At 48.8% G+C, this 21,125-nt stretch overlaps 1 protein-coding gene across 1 annotated transcript; it reads left to right on the plus strand.

Moving 5' to 3' along the window:
- Nucleotides 1-13,709: 13,709 nt before the first annotated feature.
- CLDN23 (claudin 23) lies at nucleotides 13,710-15,297 on the plus strand. Its single transcript, XM_045998495.1, has one exon. It carries the CDS (start codon nucleotides 13,869-13,871, stop codon nucleotides 14,742-14,744), a length of 876 nt encoding a protein of 291 aa, XP_045854451.1. The 5' UTR covers nucleotides 13,710-13,868; the 3' UTR covers nucleotides 14,745-15,297.
- The last annotated feature ends 5,828 nt before the right edge of the window (nucleotides 15,298-21,125 follow it).

Raw genomic sequence — 21,125 nt, forward strand, 5'->3', positions numbered from 1 at the left:
GTTGTTAGGCGCTGTTGGGGATCAGGGTTTGACTCTGGAATGGTGGGTCCAGGCTTCAAATGTAGGCGCTTTGACGCTGTCGGAGTGACTAAAATCCCCTTCGCGGGCCTTCCCAGGCCGGCTGGCACAAATGCTTGCTGAGTATCCCACTTGCTGTTGCTCTGGCCCCCCGGGCCAAGGCCATTCCCTTTAAAGCTGGGGCACTGAACAAGGCCCTCTTGAGATTTTTAAAAGCTTTTTCTGACTCTGGATCCCACATTGCTAGATAGGTACTGGCTGTCAGGGTGTCCTTGATCAACCGATAGAGGGGCCGTGCTCTTTCTCCAAATCCCAGGATCCACGAGCGACGGTGTCCTGTTAAACCCAAAAAACCTTTCCGACAAGGGGAAGTTGTGGGGTCCTTAAGGAGTATGGGAACGGGCACTGACCCACTTTGGCCTGATCTGCCCAGACCTGGGACTGAGTATCAGCCTCTACTAAGGGGAGGCACTTGCTATTCTGCCCAACGGCTACCATTAGGAGAGTGAAGAGCTCTACCCCGGAGATGGGTGGGGCTCTCAGCATTAGGAAATGGTGAGAGATAATTGGGTCTCCCCAGGGGCATCCCAAAAGACGAGAAAAAAATGTGACTATCGGGTCCCCCAGTGACACCCTTAACAACAACCTTGCAGTTGGACAGTTGGCCCAGGGTGGAGCAGAACAGAAAAGGTGGTTCCAGTATCGAGAAGGAAACGACTTGTTTTCCTTCTATGTCCAGAATTACCTGCCACCCCTGGTTCCCTGGGGTGAGCTGTTTCAAAGAGGCCACCATATAGAGCCCTGGACCCCATCAGTCCCGATCGGGGGCGCTGGCTACCTGAACCCTCACAGCTTGAGGTCCCGGAGAGCATTCAGATTTCCAGTGTCCCCCTCCTCAAGTGGGACAAGGGTTGCTGGGCCTTGGTTTTTGCCATTGGGGGCATTCTCACTTCGGGTGTCCTGGGTGGCCACAGAGATGGCATTTGGTGGCTGAGCCTTGGGAGGCTGAACTGATGATGGTTTGCAAGATCAAAAGCAAAGTCTCAGCTGTCCTCACTCTCCTCTTGGTCCCAACTGCAGAAAATCCGCTGACAGCTCATTGAGCACTTCTAGGGTCCCCTTGGGGCCAAACAACCAACTTTTGCAGTTTTCTTCCGAATGTCTGGGGCCCATTGGGTATTAGACAATGATCTTGACCTTGGAAGAACCGGGGAGGTAGCTGTGTATTAATGAGAGCCTCTCTCAATCTTTCTAAGAAAACCTTTGGCTTGTCTTCCTGAGTTTGTGTGGGCAGTTAGCATGTTTACCAAGAGACCCAAACATCCTTTAACAGCACAAACCAGGGGCGCCTGGGTGGCTCAGTGGGTTAAAGTCTCTGCCTTCAGCTCAGGTCATGGTCCAGGGTCCTGGGATTGAGCCCTGCATCTGGCTCTCTGCTCAGTGGGGAGCCTGCTTCCTCCTCTCTCTCTCTCTCTCTCTCTGCCTGCCCCTCCCCCTACTTGAGATCTCTATCTGTCAGATAAATAAATAAGATCTTTTTAAAAATAAAAAATAAATAAAAGCACAAACCTATGTCTTGTTATTCATGTTTTCCCCACTTACTCCTATTTGGAAAAGACCTAGATGTAATCCCATTGATCATCCAAGCAAAACTTTCTTAACAATTACCCAAGAAAACTTGGAACTAGATAAGATTAACTGCCATTTTTTTTATATTTTATTTATTTATTTGACAGAGAGAGAGGTCACAAGTAGGTAGAGAGGCAGACAGAGAGGGAGGGAGAAACAGGCTCCTCACCAAGCAGAGAGCCCGATGCGGGGCTCGATCCCAGGACCCTGAGATCATGTCCTGAGCCGAAGGCAGAGGCTTAACCCACTGAGCCACCCAGGCGCCCCGATTAACTGCCATTTTTTAAAAAGATTTTATTTATTTATTTATTTGACACAGAGAGAGCACAAGCAGGGGCCAGCGGCAGAGGGAGAGGGAGAAGCAGGCTCCCTGCTGAGCAAGGAGCCCGATGCAGGATCATGACTTGAGTTGAAGGCAGAAATTAACGACTGAGCCACCCAGGTGCCCCAATTAACTGCCATTTTTTTTTTTAAGATTTTATTTATTTGAGAGAGAGACAGTGAGAGAGAGTATGAGAGGGGAGAAAGTCAGAGGGAGAAGCAGACTCTCCAAGGAGCAGGGAGCCCGATGCGGGACTCGATCCCAGGAGTCTGGGATCATGACCTGAGCTGAAGGCAGTCGCTTAACCAACTGAGCCACCCAGGCGCCCCCCAATTAACTGCCATTTTAACTCGAGTTTATTTGACCTTCAGCTAACCTAGGTAGAATCATTCCTGGTTCGAACCCTAATCAGCTTGGACAGATGAACAGACACTTTGGTTTTTTCCACCAAAGTGGAACTATGCAGTCCGTGTCGGGTTGGAGAAGACAGGGAACTTCCCCAAAACAATGGGAGTTTCAGGAGTTTTTGTGGGGTTTTTTTGGTTTTGTTTTTGTCCTTTTTTGTTTTTTTGTTTTTGCTTCTTTCTTCCAACACATCTACCCTCAAATTTAGGTTCTTATCTCATGTCATTGCTTAGCCAACATGGAAAACCGACTCTGAATTTATTGGGAATTTACCACTTTTCTGTTGGCTCCTGACGTAAGAACATATTCTTTACCACTGAGGGAAAGCTCTCTTTTTTATTTCACTAAGGGTGTTTGTTGGTATTCGTTTTAGTTATAGTAATACATACTGAAAGTGAACAACAAAAAAAGAATCTTTTAGGATGATTATTTCTTTGGGTTCACTAATGCGAAGGATTGTATTCGTAGATTTCCTGCTGTTGGGCCCTCATTCCTTTTTTTATAAGGGGCCTCCGTCCCCGCCCCTCGCCCTTGGCCGCCAGGGATGTGGGCGGGGCTGGGAGGGGCGACTGTTCTGCATCCGGAGGGACTGTGGGGTAATCTCAGCCTTCCTCATCTGTTAACGGCCACATCTGTGCTGCCCCAAAGCACGGTACGTTCTGAGCTGCCTTGTGCCTTAAGTGTAAAACACATTAGATTTTGAATGCTTAGCACAAAAAAAAAGTAGACCCTCATTAATAATGTAATATTGAATTATCCTATGATCTCCCCAATATGAGGAAGTTGAGAGGCAGAGTCGGGGTTTTGGGGGTAGGGAAGGGAAAAATGAAACAAGATGGGATCGGGAGGGAGACAAACCATAAGAGACTCTTAATGTCACAAAACAAACTGGGGGTTGCTGGGGGGAGGTGGGGTTGGGAGAGGGGGGTGGGGTTATGGACATTGGGGAAGGTATGTGCTATGGTGAGTGCTGTGAAGTGTGTAAACCTGACGATTCACAGACCTGTACCCCTGGGGCTAATACATTATGTGCTAATAAAAAAATTAAAAATTAAAAAAAATAATGTTATATTGAGTACATGTTGAAATGATACTATTTTGAATATATTGGGTTAAATAAAACACGGTATTAAGATTAATTTCACTTGTGTCTGTTTACTTGTTTTTAATGTGGCTACTAGAACATTTCAAATTACTTTAACATGTTTAGATACCTTTATACATATATAATCACATATACCTCTCTTATACCGCACCAATCCAGATGAAGTCTACTCTTTGGTTACAAATATTTCTAAGAGATTTCAATAGTCTATTCAAAGAGAATTGGACATACCGGTGATAGATGGTTGCAGAATTGGCCCCAATTTGTTCTCCTCTCCACGCCCTGGATAATCCCTTCCCACGCTCACTCTGGCCTTGGCAGTGTGACTTGGCAAGAGTGAGCAGAGCTTTGCCCAGAGCTGGTGCATTAAGGGCCACCCTCTCTTGCTGCTGGAACCCTGGAGTCGGACATGGCGTATCTCTGGGAGCCTCCCAGGGACCCAGAGACCCTAAGGAGAGGCCGTTCTGTGTGGGCATCCCAGCCCCAACGTCACCTGGCGAGACTGGCAGGATTACCACCCAGCCAAGCCACAGAATCAAAAGAAATCGTAAACAGTTGTTTCACGCACTAGAATTTTGGATATAATTTTTATGCAGCAAAGCCCAACCGATTCATTACTTTCAGTCTTGAAAATGGAACTCATGCTGTAGGTATCAGTGTAATTATATGTAAATGTAAACCACATTGTCAGATTCTCAGAAGTATCTTACGATGGGTTTTAAAGTAGCCAGATCGGTCACCATGATGTCATCTCTTTCCAGTGTCCTCCCTTACTCTTATCTGCCTTATCATGCGGTTCAAAATTCACGTACTTTATAGATCTCTCTCTCAAGAAACTTCCTCTTCTTCTAACTATTTATAGATAAGCACCCTTGCCTCCAGGAGATGACTTTTATTGCCCCTGCAATAAGCGACTTTTTACAGGTGATGTGACTAACAAGTAGCCCAGGCAGGATTTCTGAATCCGAGGTCATTCCTTCTCTTGGGAGACTTTCTGCTGACTCACCCTCCGAAGCCAGACTCCTCCCACCAGGATCAGCAGGTGTTCCCCCAGCAAAAGAGGGAGCATATTTCCAGTTAATTAAACCTGTTATTTACAGCAGGGCCATCCCCAAGTAACCTCACGACTAGAATTGTTTGTGAATGGCACTCTAGTAAAATCAATTGCCCCAAAAATTTAAAACACATTTATTAAATTTTTTAAAATTATTTATTTATTTATTTATTTATTTATTTATTTATTTATGAGAGAGACAACACAAGCCCGGGGAAGGGGCAAAGGGAGAGGGAGAAGCTCGTTCCCTATGGAGGAGGGAGCCCAATGTGGGGCTCGATCCCAGGACCCTGGGATTATGACCTGAGCGGAAGGCAGATGCTAAACCGACTGAGCCACCCAGGCTCAGCCCCTTAAAACATATTTAAATCAAAACCATGAATGGCATGTGGCTGGGTTCTGATAATAGCATAGGGTACCAACTGGCCATCCCTCCTATCAAGCAGAAAGTTTCCAGTTCTGATGTGGTCAGTTCTTTTGATCCACTGTGTTCCTCCTCATACCGACGATATTTTGTATATCCTCAACAAAGTGTTATTCCAATCTATAATTTACATTTGTAGAGAAAAAAAAATTTGTAGGGAAAAAAAAAGGAATTTACATTTGTATTGTCCAATTATACACAAGCATTCTACTTTCAGACATGTTCTGCTACATTTTCAGTGACTGAGAGAAAATATTTTTAATCCGTTTTAGAGTTTTGTATCAACACTGGCCCGAGCCAACTTCTAAGATTTTTATGCTTCTCCTTCTGCGAAACGAGCTGAACTTTTAAAGTCTGTGGGGTTTTGACACTTGAATTTGCTTTACAGAATGACTGACTAAAAACTAAAGATAAATGAAGCAGGAGCGAAGGAGTCAGGTTGTCGCTAATGCTGCCTGGATTTGGAGATTGGATGCACTGGTTTCACGGCCATGGTCACGTGCTGGCTCTTGATCTTCTGGCTACGGAACCCTGGATCTACCTAAACGTGCCTTTTATTTCAAGTCCTACCACATCATCAACCTGAGCACCTGCTCTCTGCTATGCCCTCGAGACTTACAGCTTCCCATCTTTATTGTATTTTGGAAACCCCGCAAAGGCTAATTCATTCATCTCTGTAACCACCTGGTTGAGTAGAAACTAACTGCTCTGCTTTATAAGTTAAGATTCAGGGAACTGAACCCGCCCAGAGGCAAACAAAGCGGAGGCGCTGGTCTTACAGGCACATCAATCAGTCAAAGCAGGAACTAAGTATCTTCCCTCCACAGGTCTGAAAGTCACTTCCCTCCGCACCTCTGAATCCACAGCAGGACGATAAGGAGGCTGGAGCACCTTCTCGCGGTGCTGCCCACCCCGCATGTGTTTCCTGCACACACCCTGCGGGCCTTGCCTGTTTCTCTGTGGCTGGTTCTCGTCTGGGTCTTTCTGGTGTGGAGCAGGGTCAGGAGCTGGAGGGCGCCCTGCCAGTCGTTAACATCATGTGCGGATATTGATCCAGTGGAACCGAAAACCTGATAAAATGCCTGGCTGATGGCATCAAGCTTCGCAAACAACGGACGAGTTCTACGAGTTGAACAGGTTCCGCCTGGAATTGCTTCTACAACACGGAGGTGGAAAAGAAGGCTGGGCTGGGGAGAAGGGTCTTTCTCAAAAGCTTCTGCTGAGAAACTGTGCTATGGTACGGCATTCGTCTGCCAGCTACTAGATTAATCAAATCCCACACCAGCCAGGAAGAGAGTAATAAGACTAGTCTGCAGGTTTCCCAGTGATGTGCTTGTGAAATCACTCTCCCGTGGCTGGGATAGAAAACCCCTCTGTTTCTCATCCTCAGGTTGTTTCAGTGAAATTCCCCCCAGCCTCTGTCTGTTTTGTTTTGTTTTTTTTTTTTTTTTTTAATTTGATAGAGATCACAAGTACGAAGAGAGGCAGGCAGAGAGAGAGAGGAGGAAGCAGGCTCCCTGCTGAGCAGAGAGCCCGATGTGGGGCTCTATCCCAGGACCCTGGGACCATGACCTGAGCCGAAAGCAGAGGCTTTAACCCACTGAGCCACCAGGCGCCCCCAGCCTCTGTCTGTTAATGGGAAACGGAACTCTGAACAGAGCAAGACCGGACAGAGAACTTTCCGGCACAGTCTACAGTGCTTTCTCCTCTTAGTGACAAGGGGCAGGGGTGGAAAATCTACAACCATCCAGACAAGGGGGCTTATCTTCACTCTGGAAGTAAGGAGGACGGTATGTTTTCTTATACTTCTTTTTCATTACCAAGTCCAAAGGATCCATGAGGAGAAACAACTGCTTGCTACATTTATTACCTTTTACTTTGCCCTGATAAATCCTATGGATTTAGTTCCCTTTAGTCCCCTTTAAAGGCACAATACTTTTTAATCTTTAGACTAAAATTTCCCCTTTAATCTAACATAAACTCCTTAATTGAAGCCTATGGACTCGCAGTATAGCCTTTTTGCCTGTTTCTGGGTTCAGTGCATTTCCCACACGTACTCAGACGTAGCACAATATGGTAAACACAACATTGGGTCATTCAGAGAATTTATTACCTGCTTAGCAACCGCAAGAAAGTGTATTCAGAGTTCCCGGAAGAAAAAGAGAGAACATGTTTCTTAATATTCATGAGTATAAGTGTTCACCACAATTAAGAACATGGTATTTTTTTTAAAGATTGTATTTATTTATTTGACAGACAGAGATCACAAGTAGGCAGAGAGGCAGGCAGAGAGAGAGAGAGAGAAGGAAGCAGGCTCCCTGCTGAGCAGAGAACACAATGAGGGACTCGATCCCAGGACCCTGAGACCATGACCTGAGCCAAAGACAGAGGCTTAATCCACTGAGCCACCCAGGTACCCCTGTTTTGTTTTTGATTTTTTGGTTTTTTTGTTTTGTTTTTTAAGATATACGGTGTGGGACACCTGGGTGGCTTAGTCAGTTAAGCGCCTCACACTTGATTTAAGCTCAGATTATGATCTCTGGGTGGTGGGATCGAGCCCCACATCGGGCTCTGCACTCTGTGAGGAGTCTCTCTGTCCCTCTGTCCCTCCACCTCTAAAATAAATAAATGAATCTTTTCTTTTAAAGATTTTATGTATATATTTGAGAGTGAGAGAGAGTAAGGAGAGGAGAAGGAGAACCAGACTTCCCTCTGAGGAGGGATCCTGATGCAGGACTTGATCCCAGGACCCCAGGATCATGACCCAAGCTGAAGGCAGACGCTTAACCCACTGAGCCACCCAGGTGCCCCATAAAGGAATCTTTTAAAAAATAAAGTGATGTAAGCTGTAACTTCATTATGTGTTATTGTGTGGAAATTTTATAAAACTTCTTTAATCAATTTAGTATATATTTACATACTGCAACAACTGAGTACCTACTATGAGCCAGGAATATTCTAGGTGCCAAAATACAGCCACAAACAAGACCAGCAAGGTCCCTAGTGTTTGGAATTTAATAGTGCAGTGGGAGAAATGGACTATGAATAGGTCAATACATCATTAATAAAAAATTATTTGGGGTAGCAATAAGTTCCATAAAGGAAATAAATTAGGGTGATGTGATACTGAGCTGACTGGGTGCTCCTTTAAGTTAGAGATCAAGAGTTATTTTTTATAATAATAAAAAAGTGATTTTTAAAATAATATAATACAAAGGCTAGCAAAAGCACTGTCGGGCTATTTGTCAACGAGGAAAGCTAATGCTATATTAGTTCTAGCTGCTTTAATGCTGTTTTAAAATAGAGAAGGAGGGGTGCCTGGGTGGCTCAGTGGGTTAAGCCGCTGCCTTCGGCTCAGGTCATGATCTCAGGGTCCTGGGATCGAGCCCCGCATCGGGCTCTCTGCTCAGCAGGGAGCCTGCGTCCCCCCCGCCCCCGCCTGCCTCTCTGCCTACTTGTGATCTCTGGCTGTCAAATAAATAAATAAAATATTTTTTAAAAATAGAGAAGGAAACAAAGAATGATCATAGTTTAGTTTTTTATAATTTATTTTTTATTCTATAACCTACTGAATTTGCCACTGAAAGCCTAGCGACAGTGTTTAGGGCCTTCTCTGTGCGGAGTAAAATGACACTTGCAGAATGACACTGAGGACACCTCACAAGAGCGCACTGATGGGGTGGGCCCGTCTGGGCCCCCGGAAGTTTGTCACGTGACTTCCAGGATGATGTCACTGCAGAAGATTGGAACTATGTGCTCAGTGTTACCTGTGACCGACCTGTGAGGGCTAACAGGGGACTGAGACTTTGTCCCTTTAGAATTAGTGGCTGGGAGCTCACTATTCGTCTGGAAACCTAGGTCACTGTGAATACATTCTTGTCTTACCATAGGACCTGTCTTCAGAAAAGAAAGCTAGTCTAGGGCCCTGGGATCAGCTTTCACGGACAGGTACGATCTCAGCAACAATTCCCTCCTGCCGCACTAGGATTTGTGCTGTTTCTCACTGAGCCTTACAATGAACTTGGAAGTCCGTGGAACAGAGACAGGGTGATGCAGGTCTGCAGTTAGACACTACAGAGTGCAATCTTCTCTTTCTCTTACTACCGTAGAAAGTGACCCCGTCCCCCCAGGGCTACCCTGCTCTGTCAGAAACACCCGGAGCTGGCCTATATGCCACTGGTTTCCATGCTGAGAAAAGCAAGCGCTCATACAACCACCAAACGAACCCGTTCGCGGAGATGCGGTAACCACCTGGTTTGGCCAGGCGGTCGTCTGGGAGACAAGCCTGTGGGTACCCTGTGGAAGAATGCGGGCAGAAGAAGACGATCGGGTTGCTAAGTGGCTACTGTGGTCAGGCCCTCAGATGGATTTCGGGCCAGAGGAGAACAAGACAAACATTACCTCTGCCCTCGAAGGTTTTACAACCTCGCCGGACAACCAGGTGGTTCAAATAATGAGGAACTGCGGCCGGAGAAACCAGAACTCAGTCCGGGAGACCGAGACGCCCTCCCAGAGAAAAGAGTATTTAAAGCAAAGATCTGAAGGGTGCCTTGGGGTCCGGAAAAGGAAGGCGGGGTTCCGGAAAAAGAAACAGCATATCAAAGATCTAGGGATGAAAGGGAGCGCAACACTTTGGGGGGGGGGAATGAGGAAAAAAATCCAGGTTTGGGGGGTAATGGTGTGAAGGGGAGGTGGCAGGAGTGGGTGGCTGGGGCCGGGCTGTAGGCGGCCTGAAAAGAGATTAATGTAAGAGCGCCTGAGTGGCTTGGTTCAGTGTCTGACTCTTGATTTCAGCTCAGGTCATGATCTCAGGGTCTTGAGATCGAGTCCCAAGTCAGGATGCACACTGGGCGTGGAGCTCACTTGATATTCTCTCTCTCTTTCTCTCTCTCTCTCTCTGCCCTGCCCCCTGCACGTGCTCTCAAAAAAAAAAAAAAATGTTTTTTTAAGGCAGAAGTTAATGTAAGCACAAGATTCAGTTTCAGTTTTACAACGTCAGTTCTGAGGGCCTGGGTGGCTAAGACAAAGGGACAGAGAAAGTGTGAGTGTAGGAAGCTACTTAGAAACCAGTCTAGGGGGAAGATGATAGGATGTCCTGGGTTGAGGGAGAGGCAAAAGGCAAGAAGGAGACAGTGCAAGGGCAGGAGACAGATTTAGGGGACAGAACAGAGAGGATTCCAGTCCTCCTCCTCCCAGGTCACAGGGCCTGGGCTTCCTTCATTCCACGCAGGAATCCATGTGGGGAGAGGACTCAGATCCTGTAAAGTCTTCCCCAAGTCTCTCTGGGTTCTAAACAACAGTATATTCATCTGTGAAACACTGTTCAAAAGCAAAAATGTCCTCTTAGAGCTGAGGGGGGGTTCGATTGTTTTCGGCTACACTGGCTTTGTATTCCAGACTTCCCTAGACCTAGGAATCCCCCGAGGGCTTGCAAACCCACAGATTCCATCACACTACCCTGGGGAATCCCATTCAGTAGGAATCTGTGTTTTCCCTAAGTGATGGCCGCAGGCGATCTTGAGTTCAGACAAATGAGGGGGCTCCTGGCCCCGGGAAGGCATGCTGATGGTCTCTTGTGGGTGATCTATATTGTGTGATTGCACTCCTACAAAGTTCTAGAAAACGCAAACCAATCTATACTGACAGAAAGCAGATCAGTGGTTGCCTGGGGATGGGGGGACGGTGGCAGGGGGCGAAGAGAGGGAGGATTACCAAGGGTAGAAAGAAACTTTTGTAGGCGATGGGTGTGTTTACCATCCTGACTGTGGTGATCACTTCGCAGGTGTTATGTATATACCAAAACTTAGAATACGTAATGTGTGCACTTCGTTGTATGTCATTTATACCTCATTAAAAATATAAAGGTTGGGGCGCCTGGGTGGCTCAGTGGGTTAAAGCCTCTGCCTTCAGCTCAGGTCATGATCCCAGGGTCCTGGGATCGAGCCCCGCATCGGGCTCTCTGCTTAGCTGGGAGCCTGCTTCCTTCTCTCTCTCTGCCTGCCTCTCTGCCTACTTGTAATCTCTATCTGTCCAACAAATAAATCTTAAAAAAAAAAAAAAAAAATATATATATATATATATATATATATATATATATATATATAAAGGTCAGTAACTTCCAATATGCAATCTCAGGGTGTCTTAGATCAAATTTCAGAACACATTCATCAACAACACATTAGCAAGCAGGGGCAAAAAGAGTCTTTCGATAGGTTTCGTAAGTTTGATGAAGTCTCAGTTCTCTCCGTCCATTGAGGGGCTCCAAGAGCAGCTGTCAGGAAAGTTCCCTGGAGGCAATATTCTAGAGCAGGATTAGCTAACCCTCTGGCTGGGGTCAAGAGAGATGGGCTTCTCTGAGGCAGCCGCTACACACAGGGTCATTTATAAATCATGGCGGGGCTGCATTCTTGTGGGTATTGGGTATCTAGATTCTAATACTCTGTTCCTGGAAGGCCGAGAATGCCTTGCTTCTATTCTAGCCAATTCACAAATCTCAGACAGGAATGACTGCACCAGTGATAGAGCATTAGTAACCGGTACTGTGTTCATTATCAAAGTCACTGGTACTGATTGGAGACAAAGATGGCTGAAGCTTGTAGATTCTGCTTAGGGAGCGTAACTTTTTTTTTTTTTTCTGAAGATTTTATTTATTTATTTGACAGAGAGAGAGATCATAAACAGGCAGAGAGAGGGGGAAAGCAGGCTCCCCACTGAGCAGAGAGCCCGACCCGGGGCTCGATCCCAAACCCGAGACCATGACCTGAGCCGCAGGCAGGGGCTTAACCCACTGAGCCACCCAGGTGCCCCGAGGAGCATGACTTTTTGACTCAAGGCTCTGACATGTCATCTACTCACCCACGCAGCAACTCAAAAGGGGGGAGCAATCAAAGCGTGCATCCAAGGATGAATGGATAAACAAAGGAAGAACATTCTGATACATAGTAGAACACAGAGGAACCTTGGGAATATTATCTAAGTGAAATAAGCCTCAAAAATACTATATGATTTCACTTAGATGAAGTATCTCGAGGACCCAAGTTCACAGAGACAGAAAGGGGGATGGTGGTCGCCAGGGGCTGGAAGCATGAGGAGTGGTGGCAGAATGGGGAGTTATTGGTCAATGGGTTGAGTTTCAGTTTACGAAAATACAAAACTTTGAGAGATGGACATTGGCGAAGGTAGCACAACAGCATGAATGTGCTTAATGTCAATGGGCTGTACACTTGAAAACGGCTGAGACAATAAATTCCATGCCATGTGTATTTTACTATAATTTAAGAAAATTTTTAATGACAAAGATATTCCTTTGATTCCTATACCTGGTTATTATTCACTCTAGAATGTTTAAAATTATTTCCAAATCAACACTTAACTTTGATTTTAGAAATAGTTTTCATTTTAACCAATTATAAAGGTAATACACTTCCACTGTAAGAAGTATGGAAAATGAGAAAAATACTTTGAAGAATGTAAAATCATGACTCTCACACAAGTATAAAATGAACACATGCCAAAGATTTTATTTAACTCATTGTTAATAAGTCAAGGAGTACGACGTTAGGGCCAGTTCAAAGAAGAATGCACATTTACAGGTACACAGCTGAGAGATTTACAAATCAACGTCAAATTGGTCAGTATCCATTGGCAATCATCATTTCGGTTCTACTGACACAAGCTCATTTGCATTTCTTTCTTTTTTTTTTTTTTTAAAGATTTATTTATTTCTTTTAGAGAGAAAGGGAGGAGAATGTAAGGGGTAAGGGCAGAGGGGGAGAGAGACACAGAGAGAGAGAGAGAGAGACCCAAGCAGACAGCCCGCTGAGCGCAGAGCCCCAGGCTGGGCTTGATCCCGCAACAGGACACCAGCACCCCAGCGGGAATCGTGAGTCAGAGGCCCAACCCGCTGAGTCACCCAGGGGCCCCAATCTGTATCTTTATGAACAAAAGTCACCGACAGTACTATAGGCTTTCAACAATCGACAGAGGTATAAAGCGGCTCAAGGACGAGAAACGGACACAGGACCCTAAATGGTTAGACACAACTGAAAAGTGTGCCGCACAGGACGCCCAGTAACACTGCTCCTTTTTTTGGCCTCTTCAAACTTTTCCATGGGAATAATAATAATAATTAGAATCCTCTGAAACCCTTCATCCCAGAAAAATACTCCCTTTGATTTTTTTGAGTGGAACTGAAACTGCAGTGTGGGGCTTTTACTCAGCACGCTGAACACGGTTTCTGAGGCCACCGAAGCGCCGCATCCCGGGACGGGGACCCTCGGCGCACACCTGCCCGGCGCATCCCCGCGGCCCACGGAGGAGCGCTGGCGCCGCCCGCTCGGCCGCCGGTGGCCGACAGTCAACAGCCCAGAACTGCGAGCGGACGTCGGACCCGCCGGGAGTGGAGCGGGGAGAGGCCGGCCCCGCCGGGCGGACGGGCGGGGACCGCAGGGACCGCGACGAACCCGAGTGCGCCGCGCGGGAGGGCGGTGGCGCGGCCCCCGAGCCAGGTGCGGCTGTCGGGGCGGCGCCGCCCACGGGTCCGCCTCCTCCCCCAGCCCAGGGCCGGCGGGGCCGCGGGGCCGCGCGACGAGCAGGGGGGCGGGGCGACCTTTGCTCGGTCCCGGAGAGCCGGGCGGCGCGGCGGGGTGTGGACGCGGCCCCGAGCCCGCCGCGCGCGAGCTGCCCCCTCCGCCTTCGGCTCGCACCCCCGCCCCTCCCACCCGGGCGGGCTGGGCCCCGCCGGCCGCCCCCGGGCGCCCGCACCTCGGGCCGCAGTCTCGGCCAGACGCTCCAGCGAACCGGTTTCGATTGGGGCCGGCGGCCGCGCGGGAGGCCGGAGCGGCGGGGACGCGCGGAGGGCCCGCGGAGGCCCGCGGCCGAGAGGGGACGGTCGCGCCGACTGGGGCGCGGGATGCGGACGCCGGTGGTGATGACGCTGGGCATGGTGCTCGCGCCCTGCGGGCTGCTGCTCAACCTGACGGCCACGCTGGCGCCCGGCTGGCGGCTGGTGAAGGGCTTCCTCAACCAGCCGGTGGACGTGGAGCTGTACCAGGGCCTGTGGGACATGTGCCGCGAGCAGAGCAGCCGCGAGCGCCAGTGCAACCAGCCGGACCTGTGGGGCTACTTCGACGCCGAGCCGGTGCGCGTGGCGCGGGCCCTCATGGTCACGTCGCTGGCCACCACGGCCCTGGGGCTGCTGCTGGCGTCGCTGGGCGTGCGCTGCTGGCAGGAGGAGCCGCGCTTCGCGCTGGCCGGCCTCTCGGGCGCGGTGCTCTTCGCCGCCGGCCTGCTCAGCCTCATCCCGGTCTCCTGGTACAACCACTCCTTGGCGGACCGCAGGGTCCTGCCCGCCGACGACAGCCCGGTCACGCTGCACGTCAGCTACAGCCTGGTGCTGGGCTACCTGGGCAGCTGCCTGCTGCTGCTGGGCGGCTTCTCGCTGGCGCTCAGCTTCGCGCCCTGGTGCGAGGAGCGCTGCCGCCGCCGCCGCAAGAAGCCCGCGGGCGGCCCGCGCCGGCCCAGCATCAGCACGGTGCAGGTCGACTGGCCGGAGCCCGCGCTGCCGCCCGCCATCAAGTACTACAGCGACGGCCAGCACCGGCCGCCGCCGGCCAACCCCAGCGCCGCCCGCCAGCCCAAGGCCGGCTTCCCCATGCCGCGGCCGCAGCCCGCCGCCTACAGCAACCGGATAGACGTGCTCCACGGGGAGGACGCCCGCTCCCCCCGCGACTCCTTGGGCAGCACCCGGTCCTGCCAGGCCTCGCTGCCCTGCGACTCCGACCTGTAGACGGCGCCCCCTTCCTCTCCCAGGCCTGGGAAGAGGACTCGAAGGACTCGCCCCCACCACGTCCAGCCTTGAACTTGCCCGGTACCTTGCGGCTGGAAACACCTGGCTCGGCGTCCGAAACCCTGGACAGGTTCCTGGAACTGGTTTGGAGGGTGATCTTCCTTTCTTGTGACTCAGCCAGACTCTGGGCGATTAGGTCAGCTTGGCTTTGCTTTTCTTTATGTAAAATTTAGTTTTCCTCCCCAGAGGGATGAGGATCTTCTTACAGAGTGACTGGGATTTTCATACTTGAAGCTGAAGGAGATCTAAAAAGGGCGCCTTTGCATCGTGTTGACACAGGACCGTGACAAAAAGCCAAAATCAGCAAAGAGAGGCTCAAAAACCATGTTAACACCTTGAAACAGTATCCGGAAATGCCAGTGAACCTTACATCAATATAATGTTTTTTGTTTTCCGTTGTATAACTTATTCTCCTGCAGACTCTCAAGAGACCAATATACTGGCTATGTTTGATTGAAGCTCTTAAAATAAACGTAGAGCCATGCAAACGCCAGGAACTCTTGTGGCTTTTATGGAATAACTTGATTAACTCTTGTTTACATTTCTTCAGGTGTACATAGGATTTTCTTGATTGCTTATTTTTGGTGTGAAAGTTGAGGTCACTGCAGTTTCTCTCCTAGAAGCCAGGTGGGATTGAACAGACTTACTGCTCCATTCCTGGGCTACCTCACACTGGACATAGGGGACCATAAATTACATATTTGGTACAGAATGGCACCTGTTAATCATATTAGGTAGAGGACATGGGCACATGTCTCTTATTTATAAATAAAAGCTGAACACAAGCGTTTCAGTAGACACACAAAAGCTTTTTTTTGTCTCCAATACAAACTTGGGGAGTTTCTCATCATTACCAACGATTTCCTGGCTGCTTGGGCACTGTTTCTGAAATCTAGCACTCAGATCTTTGCCCCTCTTGGCATAAAATTACTAAAAGGAGCCAATGGGCCCCACTTAAATCCCTGATCGCTTTATTTTCAAGTTGGTGCTGTTCTCTGAGCAAAGACACTTCTATTGTTTGGAAAAACTAGAAGCACCAGTTTCCAACATGAAGTGAGACTAGAAATCCTTTCCTCTTGTAAACAGTGGTGCCTAAAATCACAGGTAGGCAGCTCTGCGTTCCACGAAAGGGACTAAATCTCAGGCAGGGCCCACTCTAATTTCAAGCAGTTGAGTTTAAGGGCGCCTTTCACTGAGTTGAATTTCATCTTTAAAACTGGCCGGTGGCAGCCCATTCAGTTGCAGGAACGTTCAGTTCAGTAAGCAGGGATAATAGCGAGCTACAGCATAACTAAACAGCACACTCTACTCATTAGCAGTGAAAGGGGTAGTACAGATACACTTCTATTTTACATCTTTTGGGGACCGAACCTTAAAGTGCAGCCCTATGACCCAGCTATCTCTTTTATTTGTTTTTTATTATTTTACTTTTAAAGATTTCATTCATTTATTCGACAGAGATCACAAGCAGGCAGAGAGGCGGGGGTGGGGCGGAAGCAGGCTCCCCACCAAGCAGAGAAGAGAGCCCAATGTGGGGCTTGATCCCAGAACCCTGGGATCATGACCTGAGCCCAGGGCAGAGCATTTAACCCACTGAGCCACCCAGGTGCCCCACCAGCTATCTCTTTTAAATGCAAATTCTCATTGAGTAGGTCTGGAGCGGAGGTCGGAAACTGACTTCCCTACCAGCTCCCAGAAGGGAGCCACACCTGTGATGCCTGTGGTCCACCCACTTGGGGCTGCGAGGCTTTCCTGGGAGGGTGCTTCACCCAAATTGCAACCCCAACTGGTGGCAGAGAATCAGACCTTTGAGAGCTTGCCGCTCCGGAACAGAGTCGGAGGGTTAGAGGCAAGCTGCTTTCCCAGGGAACACCTCCAAAGGCAGGCATGAGGGCTCTGGGAAGTCAGGACCTAGCCGATTACAAAGATACCAAGTTCCTAGCAAGTGCCGAATCTACTGATCTTGCCTGCATAATAATGCCAGATGTTTCTCAGGGAGGCCTGGTAAAAACAAAACTAGGGCTTTGTACGTTTTCACTTTTCCTCCCCGCCCAGCCATTCTGCGGCTTATATCCAGAACACACCCCCTCTGCTGATTGAGGATTTGTTGTCAGGAATGAGAGCTCTCTCTGTTTTGGCCCTAGCAACAGAAATGAAACTGAAACTCCCTTTAAAAAAAAATGCAAACTGCTTTTTGCTGTGAAAAAAGTCAAGACAGCATGGAAAGGCACTCCTGAGTCAGGCTGGGATCTGTTGTGGGCACACAGGTCATTCTGTGCCACAGCAGCACACAGACAATGGCTCTGACGCTCAGGACCCCGGACCAGGCAGGAGCCTCCGGAGCTGCTGCTGTGGGCCTGAACTTGAAAACTCATGAGCCAGGCAACCTGCCCACAGGGAAGACACTGAAGGGGAACAGCACTGCCCCCTTGCCTCATACCCACCCCCGCCCCGCCCTTGCGCCATCACGACCTGTTCTTAACGAACCTGATCACATACGAAGTATGTGTCCCCAATTAATGGGCAAAGTCTTCTCGAGATTACTCAGCTCGTGCCTGCCTGCAGGGACCGAGGAATGTGCGAACGTAGAGCACACACTGTTCACAGGGCTCCTGCTCTGCCTGTTGGCCAGGCTGGCTCTGACCTAGCAGCATGCCTTCGGTGAGGAGGGGTGAAGATCTGAGCACAGAAGCTGTTGAACATTTGCAGAAGCTGTAGGAGGCGCTGTCAAGATGCTTCTAGACCATGCTCTTCTTCACTGCATGGACCATCCAACCAGTATGTGCCGGGGCACCTGTCGTTTGGTCGGCACATCTGTGGGCACCTTGGAAGACCACTCCCAGGCTCTGCCTCTGGGGAACTTACACAATCTAGCATAGCCTGAGAGACACGTACTAGGAAAGGGAGGAGAAACAGACCAGCGACAAGGGCTCGAGGAGAAGAGGGTAGTATTTTAGGGAAGGGGGTCAGGAAGGAGGTGATGTTTGCGCAGAGAATGGAAAGAAGGGAGAAGGGCGCATTCCAGGCCCAGAGAACACTGATGGCGCAGTGGGCGTGGCACCAGCGTGTTTTGCTTCTACTTGGCTCTAGAACTGGCTGCTAAGGACAGGAAGAAGCTGGCGGTGTCTTTGAGTGAGGCTGGGAAAATCCTGCTCTCTGCCCTTTGTCAGGCTAAGAGCTTGAGGCCGGAGTACAGTCTGGTCTGGCACAAACTCGGTCAATCATGTCTTTAAAAGCCCTGGGATCTTCCTTAGGTGTTCCCCTCTCCCGGCTTAAACTCTATTCATGGCTTGGCCAAGGCCTATGTTACCACCATCCCCCACACACCCTAAATGGCTCCTTTTCCCCATCAGCTTCGAGGGGTCCTATTGGAACATATCACTCACATGTTCAAGCGTGTCATTTTCTTGATGTACTTTCAGTAAGGGTATGATGGTCTCTATGTATATTTGTAGTCCTAGAACGTGTATTAACACTTGTTCGGGACCCATTAGAAATTTATTAAGTTACCTCTAAAATCTGTTTGTGTACCCTAAGTGCCTCTTTGCCTTATACACAACTTGTCTTGTACAGAGAGTCATTTGTGACCCGACGCCACAGGCCCACAGGGTGTGGCGGGGCATGGACGCTGGCGGGGAATGGGTCACAGGACCAACTTTGCGAACTGGGTTACCATCGGCTTGGGAGGGCCAGGCCAACACAACCGGTGCCTCCTCTGGTCCCGACATGTCATAGATGAGATTTTCTCCATGTGAGGGGAACAAAATAAGGGAGAACATCACAACTTCAAATACAAACTTGTGTGAGAGGCCAGAGAGGGGAAAAAAACACAAACTTGTATGCAGTTCTCCTCCAATCTTCCCAATGACCCCCGCGTGCATTCCTCTCTCTCACTGCACGCAGTTCAATGACCCCCTGCAGCAAATCTCCATTACAGAGGACTGAACACTGGAAAACAAGGACCTTTGTCCCAATCAAGGAAAACACAGACAAGGCTTTTGGGGTGGAGGGCGTGAGGGAGACAATGCTGGCGAGGGAGCTTGCATCTCCAGGGCTGTCACGTGGAGAGGAGGGCCTGAAACCAACAGTAAAGACAACTCTACCAACCTCCCTCAGGTCCCACTGGGCTGTCCAGCACCTCCTCCCTCTGACAGGCAGGAGGGCAGAGCCGTGCTCATAAACCAGCCTGAGGTCCACAGAGCCTTTCCAAATGTACTGTCCTGAGGGTGAAAGTTAAGAATTAGATGAGGCTGAGAGGAGAGAAGTAAATGTGAACAGTGAAGGCTGAGAAAGCAGACTGATCTGTAAATCTGGTGAATGATGGCAACAAACTCCATGTTCTAGTTCCTGGTTTCTCTGGATTTCAAAAGCCTTCCAGCGGTTAAAAGAGTAGGAACCTGGTGCATCCCTCCCAACATCAATGATCTCTCCACCATCGGTTTCCTAAAACAAGTAAGTATCAAGACTAAATTGATACTTACTTAAACAAGTAAGTATCAACTAAATTGCTAGCTAGAGACCTAAAGTTCAAGTTTTACACAGGGCTCTCTGAACCTAAAGCATGAAACTATGAGCTTTTCTTTTTTTTTTTTTTTTTTTTTTCAGAAACTATGAGCTTTTCTAAAGCTCCTTGTCCCTCTCCAGAAGGAAACCCAAACCTATCACCAGGTTACAGGTGTTGAGTTTCTATAAAGAAATTCAAATTTGGGGGCACCTGGGTGGCTCAGTGGGTTAAAGCCTCTGCCGTCAGCTCAGGTCATGATCCCAGGATCCTGGGATGAAGCCCTACGTCGGGCTCTCTGCTCCATGGGGAGCCTGCTTCCTCCTCTCTCTCTGCCTGCCTCTCTGCCTAATTGTGATCTCTGTCTGTCAAATAAATGAAATCTTAAAAAAAAAAAAAAAAGAAAGAAATTAAAATTTTACATCTGCTATGGAGTTTACTACTTCATCTATTTAGGTGGAGAAATTAAGAAATTAACACCTAATACTGAGATCATCACAAAAGAAGGTTGTTACAGTTAATATGCCTTTGCTCCAAACAGCTAAGTTTAGGTAACTGACATGTGAAAGCCAGTTTTGGGCATAGCGGTGGTTAGGGATTGTTAATCTTATAAATGGGCACTTAACATTTATATTTAAGTCTGTCAGTGAAAAGGACGTCAGAGGTGTCTTGTAAATTCTTGAATTGGGGATGCATAATGATGCATTAAACTGCATTCAAGTGGGATAATACTTAGGCACACATTCATTGGAGACGAGATAGGAGAAGACTTGACTAAGCCCGGGCAGGAGGTAGAGGGAAGGGGTACCTGCGTGACACACAGATTGGGCTGCTGTCAGCCACCCTTTCACCCAGAAAAGGAAATGGTGGAGCGGCTGGGGTCTAGTCAGGAGGCGGAGCTTGCGGAATAGAAGGCGGGGCCTGCGGAGTAGAAGGCGGGGCCGGGGGTACCATACCAGCGCACAGCCTGCGGAAGTCCAAGGTCAACGGAGCTGGCCAGAACTCCAGTCTCGGAAGTCTGCTGGAGGCTTAGGGTCTGCAGGAGGTGAGGGCGACAGCTAAAGGGTGTCCAGACAAAGTGATAATGCCGCTGCACGTCATTCATGCATGTTTTCCAGCCAGACTCTCGTTCGTGTCTTTTTTACTCACTTTTCCACAGATGGAGGCAGAGCCTTGCCAAGGGCCAACTTGGCAGGGAGATGGTTCTTGGGAGCGGTGGCAAGAGAAACCGACGAGTCACTGTGGTGGCGAGGGGTCTCGGGCGCTTCGGTGCGGAAATGGTTTCTCTCAAATACAGCTAAGCGCCCCCAGGAAACTGGATGCTGCTACAGTGTCTCCCAGCCTCGGGAAGGGTGGGACCCCAGCACTTGTTTTTCCCGTCAAGTTGATCTGTACTTGGGAATTTTTATACTTGACTGCAAAGCACAGTCAATTTTATGTTTCATACCCACAGCTATAAGCTTAAGACTGCTCTTACGCCTTGAATCCTACACAAACGCGTGCTGCAAGAAACTAACTTAACTATGAATAGCCCAGACAAACAGCCAAGCCAAGGAAAGACTTCCAGGACAAGTCATGACTATCATTTGGACTTAGGTTCTCAGCCTCTGGTACTACGCACTAAGCAGTGCACAGGTATTTTTATATCTTCATGTGATGATTCACATGCTGATGTAGGTTTTCTTAACCCCCTTGTTATCATTGGAGAAACAGTTTCATGATTAAGTGGTCAGCCCAAGGTTGCCACTGAATGTTAGACAACGCTCCTGTTACCCGTCTCCCGTCACAGATTCAGTGCCCTTGATTCCTTACATAAGAGT

The sequence above is a fragment of the Meles meles genome, chromosome 2 (genome assembly GCF_922984935.1).
Source record: "Meles meles chromosome 2, mMelMel3.1 paternal haplotype, whole genome shotgun sequence".
NCBI lineage: Eukaryota > Metazoa > Chordata > Mammalia > Carnivora > Mustelidae > Meles > Meles meles.